A 19959-nucleotide genomic window follows, 5' to 3' on the forward strand; every position below is an offset into this window, starting at 1 on the left:
GACTTGTAGACTGTTCACAAACAATTGTGGACGGACAAACGGACAAGGGCGACGACAATATACGTCCACATGAAAATGTGGGTGTACAAAAATGGATAAATCCATAACAAAGTAAGGCACTAATTAAAGACACGTTCACAGAATATATATCGAAGATTTGAGTTAAAGAAATTTAGTTCCAATAGCGAGCAACGGTCAATTTACCGATGCGAGTATCGATTGTTTGCTTCCTGCATCCTGAACTTAAGATTTCTTTTTTTACATACATGTACTATAACTTTAGGTTTGGCATTAATCAGTTCACATTTTTAATAATTTCCGAAAAGACTATTCCTTTGTATGCTACTTATCAATTTGTACTGCCTTCACATATCCAATTAGTGCAGCTGTTTTTTTTTTTTATCATTTACATGAGCTTCTATCATGTAAAAAAAAATTTCATGCTGGTCTATTTTCAACTAAATTCATCACATATTTTTTTTTTTATATGAAATATTAAATGATGAGAAGAAACATACATATAATAACATTATTTTAGTAAACAATCAATGATGCAGTGGATATATACAGTGGAAATACATGGGGTTTTACAATAATTAAATTTGTATAAAAGTCATTTAAAGTAGCTAAGTCTCTAACTCAATATCATCCAAAATCTTCGACAATGAAAACAGGAATTATTTGTCAATTTAAATGAACAATGATGTTGTGATCTTGCCGGGAAAAGATGGGCTTCTAATATCCAATATGTAAGACAAAATAAAAAAAATTACAATTGGTACACGAATCGTGTACCATAATGCGTTTCAGGCCCATTTTTAACAAGGGACTTGAAGAACGAGGCTAGACGGTGACGCATAATTCTTACCTGGAGAGCATACGCAATACATGGTATGTAGACTGGAATAACCAGACGCTAGAGAGATTTACTTTAGATTGAGACTTCCGGCGTATTTCGCCGAACATAACTGATTTGAAATGAGAGTAAAGTCGGAAATGATTGAATGTAAATCAGTTTATATACACTCATATTACATTATTATATGCGTTGTGACCCATTTGTGTCAATTTCTAGGTCCCAAATATCAGCGATTTAGCTCCTTTAAATCCTCATTAATTTGATAAAATAACTGTACTCACCCCTTTTCAGGTTCAATAACTGTAGCTCCTTCATATTCTTCCCCGCTTTCTACTTTATGTGTTGGTAATATTAAATCTTGTTCTTTAGCCTGCAATTCAATTCAATGAAATGGGGTTTAATGTCCTACTCCGATTGTGCTAATGAAGACCGGCATACGCCATACAGTGTGCTATGACAGAAATTTTGCCCTGACAGCGGCACTATGGCCTAGTCTTATTATATATCGAATTCCAACTGTCTAGGGATCTTTTATATGCATACTAATGTGTACACGGGACCTTGGTTTTTTTTCAAATCTGAACAAATATACGTTGTCACTTGCCAGATCCTCTGTCCTGCACAAATGACAAGGCGGAACCCTCCCCAGGAAATCCTGATGAATTTTCTCGGCCAACACAGGGATTGAACACGGGACCTCCAGTTTAGCAAGCCAAAGTCTTACCCACTGAGCCACCGTCGCTCCCCCTGCAATTAAAAATAGTACATAAGATAGCAACGCAAAGCGTGGAGTACGCCCACACAGCATCTTCAACTGCAGCTTTTCCAAAAAGTAAACTTGGATGATAAGCAAATTTGATGAAGATCAAGGATCCTTGAAGAAATCTTATCTCTAGGGTTTATCCCAGTGATGGGATTTCAAAATTTTTGTTGTCGGACATTTTCTTCCCTAAAATAAAGGAACATAATTCTTATCGTTGTTTAAGCATGCGTTTTCAAACCACAATTAAGAATCATGTGTCAACAAAATATTCAAATTCATACGAAATAAAAACAAGATGACTAGTCATCACCATTCCGCGTGCTTGCATGGAAGGCATAAGCAAAAACAACTTCTTGGAATATCAATGGGACTAGTCAGAAGATTCATACTCTGATCACAGTAGCTCGGCAAGGCAGGGTCACTATTCACTGTAAGGTTTGCACAACAATCTTTGCCTACCTCAATCAGCTACTGTATGTTAAACAATAAGCTTATACATCAGAAAACAAATACTATAATAGGTTGATGTTTGTACAAAGTTTCAAAAAGATATCTTGAATGGCTTATGAGATATGCCTCGGAAACAAAATTGTACACCAAAAACTAAGTCAATTTTGTTTCCATGGAAACACAAAAGATAGGTTGCCAGGCAATGAAACAAACGCCCACAGCAGCTAAATCGTCCGGGCAATCAACAAGAGTTGTCACATATTTTTACTTTTTTCGGTAATGAAACATTTATAATACATTAAAATCTGATTCAGAGTAACAACTCATTAAAGATACATTAGGCTGACCTTAAAAATATCTTTGTTTCGCCTAACGCGACCGACTAACTAAAACCACCCCCGACTTAAATTATTTTATTGCACTTTTCCACGATCTTTTTATTTTATTTTGTGTGTCAACCTGAAATATATCACGAGAGTTATTTCCCTTTACTATGGCTATGGTTTGATTCATTATTGAAACTGGTTGATCAAGACGAAAGCGTCATAGGTGTCGCTTCTCAACAAAATGGTTGCAGACGAATACACGTCCATTCCCACGAAATGATTCTGCTTCTATGTCTGTGGTGCGTAGTTTTAAACATAACGACGATATTTTCAATATCCGTTTTCGAGAAAAATGAAGGCACAACCCGCACTATCGTTAAAAACGTGTTGAAGGAGTTTCACACTTCAAGTTCGTGGCAAATCATGTGCGAGTCGGGCATCACGAAAAATTCCCGATGTCATTGATTTTTTTGCCAATTGAATAAAGAAGACGAATGTTTCCACCCGGAAAATTATTAAGCTGTCAAATTAGCTCTTAAGTTTAATAAAAAGACTTTCAGTTCGTTACTTTTTACGTCAGACCCAAAATTCATTAAACAAAATTAATGAATCTGTAGTATACAGCTAATAAGTTTTCTGTATTGATTTCTCTAACTTTAAAAAAAAAAATCTGAAAAAAAAAAACGACCTACCGACCCTTCTCCTCGATTGTGGGTCGGGTTTGGTGAAACGAAGATATTTTTAAGGTCAGCCTTATGGGAGATTTTTATAGAGAGTTGGCCATTCTTGCTATAACAGTTCAAAAGTAGATGATGAAAGAAGAATATATTGAAAAATTCAGTCAAATTACTTTATTCTGAACATAGTTATCATCGTTGTAATATTTGACTAGAAATGGTAGCGAAATGCGTCTTCACCTTGGCCGATCGTTTGATTGACAGGCGTTAACTCCACCTACATATCTCGATTATCAAGTAAAGTTTTCAATGGCATACGGAAAGGCTTTACAGCGGCCTCGCTAAGTACACTCTATCATTTAGCCTTGATCTAACTGACGTATTTTCATCAGGTTGCCCCATACTTGATTTAATCAATTAGTGAAATCCTATTTAAATCCGAGCTGAAGTCGAGCCATCCGTGGGTCTACAGAGTTGATTTTGGGCTTGTTGTTTAAATAAAGATCTAATTTATAATTTTTATAACATCTGAAGCCTAAATTAAGACTTGCAATAATCAGATTTAGCTCTTGCATAATGCATGTTTAAGTAATTATCAGAAAACCATTAGAATTTGTTTTGCCCCATGCTGACGTTTAGTATAGGAAACTTTTAACATCATGGATTTAGCTGTTCAAGTCATAAAAATACTTGTTCGTCTCAAGATCTTACACTCTGTGTATGAATCTGAAGTCAATCGGATGATGACAAGATTTTTCAAAGTGATCAAGGGCCATAACTTTGGCAGTAATTATCGGAAATCGTTGAAAATCAATATGATTCTTCGCCTCATTACCTCAAACACTCTGTATCAATTTAAAGTCAATCGGATATTAACTTTAGCCTCTAGAGCATTTACAAGATTTTTTGAAGTGATCAAGGGCCATAACTCTGGCAGTAATTATCGAAAATCGTTGAAAATGAACTTCTTCGTCTCATGACCTTAAACAGTGTATAAATTTAAAGTCAATCGGATATTAACTTTAGCCTCTAGAGCGTCCACAACCAATTGTGGACGAAGGACGGGGGCGATGACAATATACGACCACATTTAAATTTAAATGTGGGCGTAAAAAAATTATTCGGGGATACCTGTTCACGTTATTTTACCATTATGACAGAGAAAAGTCATAATTTTAGTGGAACTGACTTTTCAATGTTATTTATAGTAATATAATTTCTACTTTGTAGAAATGAATTTTATATCATTGGAAAGAACACCACAATCTGTACATTTATGTAACAGAGTATTTCTATGTATAGAAAATATTTTTTTTGTTACTTGCAATTATGTAGAGGGTATTAGGATTAAATGTGGGCGTAAAAAAATTATTCGGGGATACCTGTTCACGTTATTTTACCATTATGACAGAGAAAAGTCATAATTTTAGTGGAACTGACTTTTCAATGTTATTTATAGTAATATAATTTCTACTTTGTAGAAATGAATTTTATATCATTGGAAAGAACACCACAATCTGTACATTTATGTAACAGAGTATTTCTATGTATAGAAAATATTTTTTTTGTTACTTGCAATTATGTAGAGGGTATTAGGATTAACAATAATCCACTAATTGGCTTAGGGAAATGGGCCCTGCTGATTTAATTAGCTTAGGGGTAGGGTAGCTAATCTTTTAATTGGCTCAGGGGTAAATAGGTTAAGACGAGGTACAGTAGAGATCGAAAAGAGACGGGGGGGGGGGGGTATGTGTTGTATGAAATAGAAAATATGAGACAAAAACTAAATTATCAGAGATACGAAGTTAGATATTCAAGGTTATGTCAGCAAATTAATGGAAGAGCTATTAAATGACTATGGAATCAAGCTTGTACTGATTTCACAATATGACTGGTATCGACTAGCGATAATTAATTCACCTTTCAGTCAATTTCTTATCCAATATCTCAACCCTGTTAATTAACATACCTCATCAAGAGATACAGCAAAGAAAATATCCGCTTTTAGCCATTCTTAAGAAATTGAGAGCGACATGTTCATATCAACCTATAGAGCTAGATTTATACATGGCAAATGTACAGATCACACCTTGATTTTTTTCTAGTGGAAGTATAGTTCTTACTTTTCTGAGAAGCTGTGAAACAACCTTGATCTGTTGACCTCTAGATAACAAACAACTCATAGTTACACCAGTTACACGAGCCATCTCCATATAATTAATAACGCACATCAATTTACCAAGTAGTTTCAACGGTAATATAGCATCTTTTAAACAATATACAGCTAAACGACGCCTTGTCTGCTCATTACCATTCTACAATAAAATAATTTTACATGTGAATCTACTATCTTTAATTACAGTTCAGCATCCAATTTAATATCTTTAAATTAAGTTCAGCATTCAAGTTAATATCTTTAATTTCGTTTCAGCACTCAAGTTAATAAAGGTCTATAGCTGACACCAAATGTCATATTAAGCAATCACAGTTGGTGGATTATTTTACTGTGGTAGCTTACTCTTTAAACCAAATTTGAAATAGCCAATCATTAAAATGTAAACAAACGAAAACACATGGTTTATTATTTACTATACGAGGTCACAATTTTGTGCCGATTTTGATGAGACTTAAAATGCATGTTTATAACCCAAAGATCTTGGTTGCTTTCGATATTCGCGAATATCGGATCTGAACTTCCTGAATTATGGCCCCTGATTTACGAAAAATCGTGTTTTTAGCTTGTGGTCCCTCTGGAGGTCACAATTATTAACCTATTTAAAAAAATGTTTGAATATATCACCGTTACTCCATTATGATGGCTGAGGACGAATTTCATGGAAATCGGACCAAAATTGCCAGACAAAATGGCCGCCTCTTGCACGCAAATAGTGTAAATATATGGTGTATATCAAGGTTGTGGATCCTCTAAAGGCCACAGTTTTGATCCGATTTTGATGAAACTTGTAATACAATCAGGGGCCATAAACCATGAAGTTTCGATCAGATACATGCCAATATCGAAAGCAGCCGAGATCTTTTGGGGATAAACCTATATTTCAAGTTTCGTCAAAATCTGATAAGAATTGTGACCTGTAGAGAGTTCACAAACAATTATGGACAGACGTCCAGACATACGGACGTCCGGATGGACAGGGGCGACGACAATATAAAAATATCATATCAATGCCTCGCAGGAAATTAAATGGTTCATCTAATAGTGAAACGGTCAACCCAGTGATGGGATTTCAAAATTTTAGTTGTCGGACATTTTCTTCCCGAAAATAAAGGGACATAACTCTTATCGTTATTTAAGCAGGTGTTTTCAAACCACAATTAAGAATCACGTCTCAACAAAATATTCAAATTCATACTTAATAAACAAAACAGGTGCACCTCGTTATTTTTCATATTTAATTCCCGTGCGGAATTCAAATTTATGTCAATAATATTCCTACAAAATTACATGACATCGTAATACCATAGAATGAAAGCGTGCCGACTACTGCCCATCCGTACCGGTTTCAAATTCCCCCAAAATTCCTGTATTTTTCGGGTCATAAGTCGATATATTTTTCGACAAAGTCCGGCATTAGTCGATTTCAAAACAGAAGGTAAAAAAATGACATCCCAAAATTTATTGGGCCGTAAACCGTAGTAAACGTCGCTCTAATAAAACGAGCGAGTGACACCAACTGCTAAATTAAAATAATCCCATTCTACTCTAAGCATGCGCTATCGTCTAAAACAATTACCGTAACCACTTACGTTATTCCAATCGAAATATTCGTCAACATTTCTTAGCGTGTTTTATTTATTTATCTAAAAACATAAACCCCATTCAAAATATTATCATATATCCGACAATATGCCATCAAAATAGAATCTTTTCTCCCGACATCAGACGTATTAGATTCGGCACGTTTACACCTCTTAATTCCACGTGTCTCGCGAGATTTCTACTTTCATTTTGCGCGTGTGTGAAATAGCTTTATTTAACTTCGGCTTCCACTGAAGAAATATCACTGACAAGTAATCGGACACATTGTATATTGATTTGGGGTGTTATATACTATTAGGATATGTGACACATGACTAATGCCTACGGTCGACATCAAGGAGATTAAAACGTGAGACAATGGAGAAATCACGGGTTAATCTGACTTCTGTTCAGGATTGAATCGATGAATTGTCCGACAAAGAATAAAGTCAGCCAATCAAGGCAGATTAAGTAGTTAATCAAGGTAGGTGTATATACGGTATTAAACGATAAATATGTTGATCACTTAATTACCTAATCAATCCAGTCTATTTTCAACGATAATCGGGTTGAGTGGTACACTCACTACACTATATTAATTTTGGAATTTTGAATATTATTTACCATGTCTTGATGTCCAATTGGGAATATTCCTGGTTGGACAATTTAGGACGATTGGAAAATAGCGTCGGACATGTCCGGAATATACGAACAAAATCCCATCACTGGGTCAACCGTTCAACTAAGCTATAGTACTAACTAACTATTTTTGTAGTTCTCAAACAATTTTTATCAATTTTTAATGCAGAGAGTTACCTGTAGATCAGTAATAATGGAATGTTGCACATCTTCTTTTTGTTCTTGTAGAAAATGGAAGGATACTGCATTTAAAGTGTACGATCGTAGTTTATAATCTCTAAATAAAATCTGAAAATGACATTAATTTATATGATTTAATACATATTTCTGTAAAAGGGCTGTGCATAGGCTATATATGTGACCTGTGCTGGTCACAATGATAAAATATGGAAAATTGAGCTATTGTTATTTTCACATTCTCCATCTCAAAGCCGAAGGTCTATCTGACAATATCGACAACCTTTTTTATTTTCAATATTGGCCTCCATAATGAAAAGAATTTGGGAGTTTTCATGAGTTATTTGTTTATTAATGTCATTTAATAGGTTTTCAATAGTTATGTGTTTATTAATAGGTTTTTGGGAGGTGTTGAATATGAGAATTGCAGTATTAGGAGTCAATCCGACAATATCTGCCAGCTTGATTTTCAAAATGGTGACTACAATGCTACTGTGTCATGCAATTTTCAGTGCGTTTCACCATATTAGTACTGTGTTGCGTAATAGTTCATGATACAGGTTCTCTGGGGTTTTGAATATGAAACCGTAGTATTAAGGGGACCCACGGCTCGAGTTCAGTATAAAATTGGCAAATTTCATCATTTTCATGGAAATTGAGATTTTACTGTATTTGACTCCACAAATATGTTTACTTTCAAATATCAGTTCATTTTTTTATCAAATATTTGTTTTTAAATATGTATTTAGTCATTTTCTCACCCTATCTGTGTTGTTTTGTTGATAAAATTAATATTATTTCCTAAAATTGTTCGTATTTCGCCCACGATTGCCGCCATGATGGCGGGGGAAATCCCAGCATGCTTTTTTTTTTTTTTTTTTTTTTTATAAAAATCTTTATTTCAAATAATCAATAACAGCATAGTACATAGTTCACATATTACAATCACAGTGTGTAGCATCATACAGATAGCGTCGGTTTAATGTTGAAGGCTATATTATATTACATTGAGTAGAGCAAATATATTCACAAAGAAAATAAAAGCTAATAAAAAACTAAACAAAAAAAATACAAAGATAGCTACAGGTATTAAGGGGTTGGAATACTAGGAATGGAATACTAGAGGTATGCATAATATTCATATGGTATAATCCCATTTATTTACTAAGGTTTCGTTTAATTCATTTTCTATCTGTTGTTTACTTTTTAGGTAGTTTCGATAATTAATAATTGTCGGTCTGATATTTTCTATTTGTAGAGGTAGTATTTTGTTAAAAATATTAAATGATTTACAAATAAGAATTAACGATATGATTTAAAAACTGTTTCTTTCAGAAAACCGAAATGAATGTTCGTATGTTGTAATTGTAATGAAATGTCATTAGTTGAGAAGATTTCATGTAAATCATTCCATATTGCCTGGGCGTAATTGCAGTATATAAAAAGGTGTTCCGGGGTTTCTATATTTGAATAACAAAAATCGCACAATGAAGACTCCTTTAATTGGATTTTAAATAAACGGTCGTTTGTATATATAATTTTATGGAGGTATTCAAATTAAAAATTTTGTAATCTAGTATCAGTGCTCGTTTTATAGACCATATTGAATATACATGAGGTTTCACGTTCTTCAAGTATAAAACTATTCTCTTCTTCCCATTTACTTATTGCTAATGGTTTACTGTATTTAGAATCTACTCGTATTGAATATATGTCTTTTGCTTTAATCTTATCTAGTGATTTTTTATATATATTTATACAGTTGTTATTAATAATGTCAAACACGCTTTGTTTTCTTACTATAGGCGTAGGTTCGTAGTCGATTGTATCCAAAAACTCTTTAACTGCTAAGCAAACGCTTTTCATTCTTAATATTTTATTACTATTCATTATCCTATTGATTAAAAAGTCTTCTCTACAGTCAACCAAAAATAAAATATTATCATTCATCAATTCTTTATCTATTAAAGGTTTTTTGTTAATCTTTATATGCTTATTGTTCCAGATGATTTGATTTTGAGGGCTTATTAACATATCGATTTTTGAGGTATAGATATGGAACCAATTATTGAAAAGTTCTTGATAGAAGGGAGATAATTTTAAAAAAGATGTTGCATAATTACATGCCGGTAATATTTGTCCGTCATACTCGTTTAACATATAAGCGTACGGAATTTTCCATGATTGAACATCGTGTGATAGTATCTTTTTTATCCAGAATACGCTACGGCATATCATCATTTCTTTTAAGTCAATCATATTTAGCCCCCCTTTATTTATATCTTGATTTATAACTGTTCTCTTTAGTTTATCAGGCCCGTTCCATATGTAGTTATAAAATAATTTATTAATGCCTTTAATTACATTTTCAGGTATAGTTTTAACTGATGCAGGGTATAATATTTTAGATAAGCAGAATGTTTTTATTATATGGATTTTCCCTATTAAACTTAAGTTTCGTCTTTTCCAGGTATTCAAAGTATCTTCAATTTGGTCTATACAATTTTCAAAATTCATTTTTTCCAAAGTTTTTTCGTCTAGTGAATAGGTAATGCCTAATAATTTTATATAGTTCTCACGGTAAATAAAGCCTAAACCTTTAATATTATCAGGTAGTTGTGCGTTGCCACTGTTTAGATCGATCGCTTCAGTTTTAGTAGCGTTTAATTCTAACCCAGAAACCTTACTAAATTTGTTTAAAACCTCAAAAAGGTGCCCAGCTGATTTAAAATCTTTCAATAAAACTGTCATATCATCTGCAAAAGCTATTAGTTTTAACGATTGATTCCCAAAGGTAATTCCCCCTATGTTTATATCGTTTCTAATATACATACATAATGTTTCGATAACGAGGTTAAAAAGATTTGTGCTGCTAGGATCACCTTGAAGTACTCCCCTGGCCACTTTAAAATAAGGAGTAGTGTATCCATTATTCATTACTGCACAGTTAATGTCATTATATAATGTTTGTATCCATCTTAAGTAATTGTGTTTAAATCCAAAAGCGTCCAAAACAGAAAACAGATATTTATGGCTAACGCTATCAAAAGCTTTTTTAAAATCAATGGCTAAAAGAAAACCAGTTATTTTCTTAATTTTTGCGAGGTAAAAACAATCATCAATGATACGAGTATTTTCCTGTATATGCCGTCCAGAAATAAAAGCTGTTTGATTTGGATGTATTAAATATTGAAGAAAGGGTTTTAATCTTAATGATAAAATCTTACTTGCTAATTTTACGTCTACATTTATAAGTGTGATGGGCCGCCAGTTAGATAGAAGTGATTTATCTTTGCCAGGTTTTGGTATTAGTTTAATAATAGATTGTCTTTGTGACTTTGATAATTGCCTGTGTTCAAAACTATAGTTAAATGAGTTTAGTACTAATGTATTAATAAGAGGCCAGTATTCACGGTAAAATTCTATATTCAGTCCATCATTGCCTGGGGTTTTATTATTTTTAAATAGTTTTAATGCTTCCAAACATTCACGGTTGTCAATTTTATGTTCCAGCATCTGACTTTGATTTTCATTTAATTTTGGGAAGTACTGTTTCCTGAGGAATATTGTATCCTATGGGTAGTCTCTGAATAAAGATTCGAGTAATAGTTATAAATTTCCCTTGATATTTCCTTTGGGCAAGTAATTTCACTATTATCTTTTTCAATTCTGTTTAATGATGTTGATATTTTATTTTGTTTCTCTAAACTTAGCAATAATTTTGTATTCTTTTCCCCCTTTTCGTGCCACTCCACTTTAGATCTTAAGATAGCCCCACAGATTTCTATATCAAAAATTTGATCAAGCTTGTGTTTAACGAAGTAATATTTTTCGTATGTTTCGACATCATGAGTGTTTAAGGATGAAATTTTATTTTCTAGACCCTGCATTTCTTGTATTAGTTTTTCTTTTAACATACTTTTAATTTTTTGTTTCTTTTTACAGTATTTAATGGTTTCATTTTTAATTTTAAATTTAACGTAATCCCAAAGTCCCCCTCTATCTTCCTTATCATGATATTCATCCTTCCATATACTGATGGCGTTCTTTAATAATTTGTAATAATTTTTATCTAATATCAGGTTGTTATTAAATATCCATAGTCCAGGCCCTCTTTTTGAATCAATAGTACATATTTTAATAGCAATTGCTTGATGATCACTGAATGTGTTTGGTATAATGGTGCACTCTTTTACAAAATCTTGAGTAGTGGCCGAGATTAACCAAAAATCTATCCTGCTTTGTATTAAAGGCTTAAGCTGTTTCCACGTATATCTACGTAACTTTGGATTTCTAACTCTAAATATGTCGATAAGATTAAAATATTTTATTATGTTTATAATAGCTACCTTGCTGTTGTTTTTTATTTTATAATTTCCACCCGTTCTGTCCAAGTCTTTGTTCATCACATTGTTAAAATCCCCGCCTATGATAACTGACAAGTCGTCGTAAACTTCAAAAGATTTGAGCATCTGATCTTGCAGTTTAAGAAAATGGGCCTTTTGCTGAATATCTATCGTGGGGCTATACGTATTAACGAATAAAAAATTAGTCTGTAAGCAGTTTAAAATCAAAATAATAAAGTATCCATTTTCAACAGCTGTATATGACTTAATATCTAGATTACTCGATGTATTAAATAAAATGGCAGTTCCAACTGAATTACTCTTTCCGTGTGCAAATATTATGTGATCTCCCCATTCTAGTTGCCAGGTGATTTCATCTGAGTTTGTGCTATGTGTTTCTTGCAGAAATATAACTTTTGCTTTTTGTTCCTTTAACCATACAAATATTTTATTACGTTTGATTTTATTACGCATACCTCTAGTATTTAAAGATATAATTTTTAAGTCTTCCATTGATATATGTAGATACAGTATATTATAGTTGCATTTGTATTAATTCTGTTCATGTTTAAGCATAATTCGTATAATGAGCATAATCTAAATAAAGTAAAGCTTACGATTGTTCTAACGATATAAAAAACATTTTTAAAAACGGTGACATCACTGTATATATATAAATATTGGTTTAAACTAACAAAGTCATTTGGTACTATGCGTTTAAATGTGGAATTAGTGTTCATAGATAGCTGTGTAATACTGAATGGAAACAGCGTGTTGAGCTCTGAGTCTCACAATTCCCTTATGTATAATTAAAAGTAGACAAAGTAGTTCATTTTTGGCGATATTGATTCGGTTTTTACTTAGGCAGTGATTGCTTAGTGATTGCTTAATTGACAGTCGTCAAAAGTTAAATAAGCCTGCCTATAACAACACGATTGGTTGTCAGTTGATTGACCCACATAATGTCTGTTCACGTGACGTAATCAATGGCCAATTTTAGTCGAATACCTTCTCACATTCATTTGGGTTTTTGACTCGTATAGTGTCTTATTGATTTTTCAAATACGGTTACATTCTAAAATTTGCCATTTATAAAACTTTGAAGAGTTTCTCTTTTGAGCCGAAAGAGAGAAGGTCTATGTCCTGTATTATGACTGATTTAACTAGCCAAATAATTGCTGTATGAAACAGACTGTAAAGGATATGCTCGCATAGGCTAACTAAAATAATTTGATAGCTTTTTGGGGGGTTTTAGACACCTTAAAAAGACATTCCTTATAATACAATATTAGTAAATTCATAGACAAATTCATGTGGTAATCAATATCACTTAAAAGGGTTCAACATCTAAAGTGACATTCCATGTTAAACATTAATTCGTGATTTAAAGTGACTGACTTGATGTTGGACTATTTCTTCCTTTTAAGTAATATTCCTTATAACAAATATTAATTTATACCAATTAGATAAAATAAAGTAGTTCTTCGTTGTTAAGTGATATTGGTTGTAACTTAACTTTCATTTATGCAATTAACTCACAGAAGTTCGCCATCATAAACTATATTATAACTTATATGTACAACAATTACGTGATATATAAGAAATAATTTGATAGCTTTTTGGGGGGGTTTAGACACCCTAAAAAGACATTCCTTATAATGCAATATTAGTAAATTCATATACAAATTCATGTGATAATCAGTATCACTTAGAAGGGTTCAACATCTAAAGTGACATACCATGTTAAACATTAATTCGTGATTTAAAGTGACTGACTTGATGTTGGACTATTTCTTCCTTTTAAGTAACATTCCTTATAACAAATATTAATTTATACCAATTACATAAAATAAAGTAGTTCTTCGTTGTTAATGATATTGGCTGTAACTTAACTTTTATTTATGCAAATAACTCACAGAAGTTCACCATCATAAACTATATTATATCTTATATGTACAACAATTACGTGATATATAAGAAAATTAATTCAGGGCAGATTGGCTTTTCGATATACATGTACTGCGATTCAGGGTCGCTTAAATGAAGTGAACGGGGGTTTAACACACTACTGTTCTTACAGCGGACCACAAGCCATATTTTTAGGAGAACTAATTATGCATAGGGAACAGTTGTATATAGGGTTTTTACTGAGTTTTAATGTTAAACGCGAATTCATTTGTGGCTACAGTTTATATATTTCGAATGGGGACATTTTAACGTAAGCTTACTCTTGATACTGATATTGTTTAGATAATAAAATTATACAGAGCAATAGTGTGCAAAACATTACAAAGTACTGAATTTAATTTCTAGGGTATAATATGTCGAGTCATCTAATCTATGGGATTCTTCTTTTGCCGATAGCACTAATGTTTCTAGGTCGTCAAATAAGTCTATTCTCACCCGTTTTCTACCTGCTGCCTTTGCATATACACTGCCATTGAAATACCAACATTTGTCCACCATTGGTTTAGCGTAAGCCCTGTTGATTAGACTATGGTTCTTTTTTGTGATATCATCAGCTAATTTAAAATTGTGTTCTTTAAATAATTTTCGGTTTTTCATTATTTTAGACTTGCACTCTGTATTTTTCATCTTTACAATAACCGGTTTTGGTCTGTCAACATATTTTGATGGTAGTTCATGAATGGCTATTATGTCACTCTTAGTTACATCTATACTAGATATCTTCCGTACGGTGTCAATGAAATTATCTTCCAAGTTTAGAGATACGTTTGATGTGAGACCCAGTACTCTAATATTCATCTTACGAGAGTATTGTTCATTATAGTTAGCCATTTTGATGGCTTCATTTGCCTTTTGATAGCTCACCTCAGTGTTTGAATGGGCGTCCTTTATTTCTGTCTTCAGATTTTCATTTTCTCTTTTCAAATTCTCATTTTGAACAAAAACCGCCTCATAATTTTCTTGTAGTGTCACTACCTTTTCGTTTAATATCTTAATATCCTTATTAACTTCTTTTCTGATTCTGACTACTACACACTCACTGATATCATTCATTAATTTCTCCATATCATCTTTACTTATCATATTCTTTACTTCTTTCTTTAATTGTTCTAAAGCTTCGAGGACACAGGCTATATCTATCGCACCATCATTTCTATCAAATTCTGCTTTTGACTGAGATGTGGAACTTCTTGTTAGCGGGCCTTTCGGGTTTTCTATTTTATCACTTGCTTTAGATGACATGTTGATCTACTGTCTTAATAAAAGCAGTTGAACAAAACACAGTGTTTATGTTGTTAACACGGTTCACTAATGACTATGTAAACAAATGCTCACCCTGATGTATACTGTACTATTGTTTATTATAATGTTTCTTTGATTTCTATGAATTTACCAAGTAAACCTCATATATGTGTTCTTTGATGGCTTCTATGACTCCAAACTGAACTTTTGATATAGTTTTCCGATGTAGACTTTATCATTTATTGTCGTATTTTAGTTGAGATCTCAGAGCTCTTTCACACCAACCCGTCTTACGCCGCCATCTTTAATCCCAGCATGCTTGGTATCAATAGAAAGGGGAATTCCAGTCCTGTACAGTCATACTAATTACGTCGATGTATCGCTATACTGTAAAATACAGTAGCGCGCGATCTAGAGGGTATTTTCCGACCCAATTGTCCTTATTTGGTAGTAACCTTTGACCTTATGACGTCGGACCTATTTTCATTGGCTGAACTTATGTTAAAGATACATTATGGGAGATAAGATAACGAGATGGCAGTTCTCGCTATAATAGTTAAAAACTAGATAGTGTAAAGGTAATTTGCTGAAAATTTCAGTCAAATTGATCCACAATGAGCCGAGAAAGAAGCTCGTGAAATTTTGGCATAGTCTCGGTCATCATTACTAAAATCATTAATATAAACAGCAAGTCTCGATTATCCACTTTTTTTGATTTAATTATCAACGGCCGTTAGCGGCATATAGGAATCTAATCCAGCCAACATCGAAGGCTAGACTTGACATCAAGAGTTTATTATGGTCTGGATAAGTTAATTAATGTCTAATTGATAATTTAGATAACATTTCAGGCCTAAAGAAAGACTTGTAATAAGCAGATTTTGCTCTTGCATAATGCATGTTTAATTAGTTAATAATGTGACGTGAGAGGTCACATGATCCAAACAACTATGGCGGAAAGGTCACTTTGCAAAAGTAATTTAGTTGGGGTTTCGGCCCCAAAACAAAGAAGATAGGTTGCCAGGCAACAAAACATACGCCCACAGCAGCTTAATTGTCCGAGCGGTCGTCAAGGGTTGTCGCACATTTATTCCTTTGTACGTAATTGAGGGCCTTTACAAGATAGTTCCATACAGATCAGATTATAAATTTTGTCGTTTGAGGGTTTACAAGGTTCTACAAACTGAAACAAGGGTCTCAACTCTGGAAGTAATCTACAGAAATTGCTCGTTTTTTCATTTTATTAATTTAAATAATGCATATAAATTTCATACAGATCACATGATCACTTTTGTCATTCAAACATACACAATCACCATAACTCTAGAAATTATTGACATAAATTGCTGAAATTCTATAGACCTGTTTCACAAATTTTAATGATTCATATAAATTTCATACATATCGGATGATAACTATCATCAATCGAGCATTAACAAGGTTTAACAAAGTGAAACAAAGGCAATAACTCTAGAAGTAATTATTGTAAATTGCTGAAATTCAATAGGCTTTTTCGGTTCACTAATTTAAAGGAGCTAAATCGCTAATATTTGGGACCTAGAAATTGACACAAGTGGGTCGCAACTCATAATACTGTAATATGAATGTATATAACTTGATATACATTCAATGGTTTCCGTTTTTACTCTAATTTCAAATCAGTTATGTTCCGCGAAATAAGCCAGCAGTCTCAATCGAATGCTAATTTCTAGCGCCTGGTTATTCCAGTCTACATACGCCGTTTGGTTTGGTGTAATATGTCTAGCATCGTTCCTCAAGTGTCTTTCTAGAACTGGGGCTGAAACGCATTATGGTACACGATTCAATTACCAATGATAAAATGTTTATTTTGTCTTAAACATTGGATATCAGAAGCCCATCTTTTTCCGGTAAGATCACAGCATCAATGTTGATTTAAATTGACAAATAATTTGTGTTTTCAATGTTGAAGTTTTGGATGATATTGAGTTACAGACTTAGCTACTTTAAATCATGCATATAAATTTCACAAAGATCAGGTGATAACTTTTTGCGTTACAGTGTTCACAAGGATCAATAAAGTGAAACAAGGGCAATAACTCTAGACATAATAAACAGAAATTGTTGAAATTCAATAGGCTTCTACTTTTCACTAATCTAAATAATGCATATAAATTTCACAACGATCAAATAACTTTTGGCGTTGTAGCAATCACAAGGTTCAATAAGGTGAAACAAGGACGTAATAAACGGAAATTATTGAAATTAAATAGGCTTCTTCATCTCACTAATGTAAACAACATATATCAATTTTAAAACAATTGGAAGATAACTTTTAGCGTTAAAGCGTTCACAAGAAATTGTGGACGATGGACGGACCGACAGAGGGACGGACGGGGGCGACAGTAATATACGTCCACATTTCAATGTGGGCGTATTAAAAACAAACCAAAATAAAAAAAGAAAAGAAAATAACTACAATAGATCATATATATTTTGCAAGTTAATGTATATAATGGAAGTAGGTGTATATAATAATATAAAGTATTTATATATTACAAGTTTATTTAAATAGGCCTATGTATATATTGCAAATTCATTTATCTATTGCACTTCGATGTATATACTATAAACTATCTCTGCTCTGCCCCGCCCCACCCCACCCACCTCACATCCAATCCCATCTCATCCCCGCCCCACCCTGTGAAACATACAACACACCAGCCTGTGGTATGAATGAAAGTAATCTGTTGATTTCTTTTAATCTGAATTATTATTTATTAGAAAGAAACAATATTATGTGATTTCAGCAACTCTAAGACTCGGACCTCTCCCCTTCCTCCAACACAAACCCTTAGGAGTACTCAAACTTGCACAGCATCCAAAATTTGTACCACCCTTACTTTTATGAAATATAGGCATTATGTCTCATATTTACATCTGCAATAACCTAACTTCAACAAAAAACAACAAAGACAATGTCAATTCTGTTAATTCATGATACATTATTGAAGTGCATTTTCGGCTGTCGATTTCCAAAATTTGACTTTATGCTATAATACAATTTTGTGGACACGGATTATCCTGAAATTTGAATATGTAATCACTGATATGTGTTGTATGCAATGAAAGAGTTTTAGCATTCTTATTTGAAAATTACTATATGTCGGTGAAGTTCGAAAATTTGATTTCCTACAGATTTTCGATCATTTGAATTTCAAGGGGCACAAATTATATTACAGAATCGTCCCAGCAGGATATAATTGTTTCATTGCACAGTTGGAATTTGCAAAATATATGAATTAGGCTTTGAGAAAAAGCTTCCACAAAAAAGGTGCCACAAAAAGTGGGTGTGGCCTGTTACCATGGCAACAGGCGAAAATTGGGTGACAAAATTTTTGCATTCCTGATCAACTACCCAGAGGGGATAATAATAGCACAAAATTGCAAAAATTCAGACATAAATATAGAAATTGACTTTTCGATGAGTGGGTCCCCTTAAGATTCGATACAACAATATCCACCATTTCGTTTGTTCAAAATGGAGGCTAAAATGGCAGTTTTTGGTGTTTATAATCCTATAAGCTTATTTTTAACTGTTTTGCATGAAATAGCTTTATTTAACGTCTGCTTCCATAGGGTTCCCGCAGCTTCGTCAAACATTTCTTCAAGGATATTCAAGGATAAAAACATGTCAAATTCAAGGATTTTCAAGGACATTTTTTAGCCTAAAGTTACAATTTTTCATCTTAAAAATAACCAAAACATTACCAACTATCGTTGTAATCTCATATTTAAAAGGAATTGAAGACATAAACTGTTTTTTTATTATTACAGATCGACTTTCAGCACACCGGAAAAACTCCCGCCATTTTTAAAACAGAGTTATTTCCCTTTTCGACTCGGACCACAGTTAACTGATTAAACTAAAGTATGAATAAAAAGTAGTACAGTTTATTGACGTTAATTTGCCGATTATTATTGTTTTAATAGTGTTTCAAGTTTACCTATTTGTTCGTCTATTTCCGTAATTTCGGTCTTTTTGCCTCTCGTGTGAACAGACAGCGGATATACCCATTTTCTTGATACTGAAACTCTTCTTGCATATGCAGCATTTCGCTTGATGAATGTTTGTTTCATCGCGACTTAGCCAGTTATAGCTATCAAGCCACAGCTATCAAGCCAAAGTTTGAAATTTGCAAGACATGTTTTATTTTCAATGTCATGCAGGCTTGCCTTCGATATTGCATAGTTTAATGTAATTACTAATAACGATTTTGATTAGTCAGTGTAGTGGCTTCTAGTATGTTAATTGGACAATGGGGTCACGTGAGAGTAAATGTCATTGGCTTATCTTGTTATTACACTACAGTGCTGGAGTTTGGGACTATAATCGCCGAACACCACGGAAAAACACTCTATTTCACGGTGGAATCTTGGAGAATCGCTAGCGAAACGGCAGCTAGCCAAATCACCGCGAAATAGGGTGTTTCGCGGTGAATTATGGTGTTTCGCGGTGAATTGCTTGAGTGCCGATATCATCCCGATGTAAGCATGTTGACGAAAAATGTAATTTATTTAAGTTGAATAGGCAGCTACGGTCGTATTTCTAACACACTGTACATGTATAAAGTGGTGCCACAATGTACGTGTATGCAAACAATGAATAACTTACAATTTTTTAAACGTATCATTTCATCTTATTGGCTGCTATCAAATCCAAACTTTAAATTATATTCGATGAGATTTTACACATAACTTCATTACTCGCAGCTT

At 33.1% G+C, this 19959-nt stretch overlaps 1 protein-coding gene across 2 annotated transcripts in view; it reads right to left on the reverse strand.

Annotated features, from left to right (window-relative positions):
- Nucleotides 1-19959, reverse strand: part of LOC130013266 (DNA polymerase delta catalytic subunit-like) — a 281681-nt gene that overhangs the window by 159868 nt on the left and 101854 nt on the right. For both annotated transcript variants that reach the window (XM_056102083.1, XM_056102082.1), the window contains exons 11-13: nucleotides 7649-7759; nucleotides 5199-5390; nucleotides 1141-1229 (exon numbers count right to left, since the gene is read on the reverse strand). In XM_056102083.1, the coding sequence (XP_055958058.1) occupies nucleotides 1141-1229; nucleotides 5199-5390; nucleotides 7649-7759 (392 nt within the window). The remainder of the gene's footprint in view (nucleotides 1-1140; nucleotides 1230-5198; nucleotides 5391-7648; nucleotides 7760-19959) is intronic.

This window comes from Patella vulgata, chromosome 6 (genome assembly GCF_932274485.2).
Source record: "Patella vulgata chromosome 6, xgPatVulg1.2, whole genome shotgun sequence".
Lineage (NCBI taxonomy): Eukaryota > Metazoa > Mollusca > Gastropoda > Patellidae > Patella > Patella vulgata.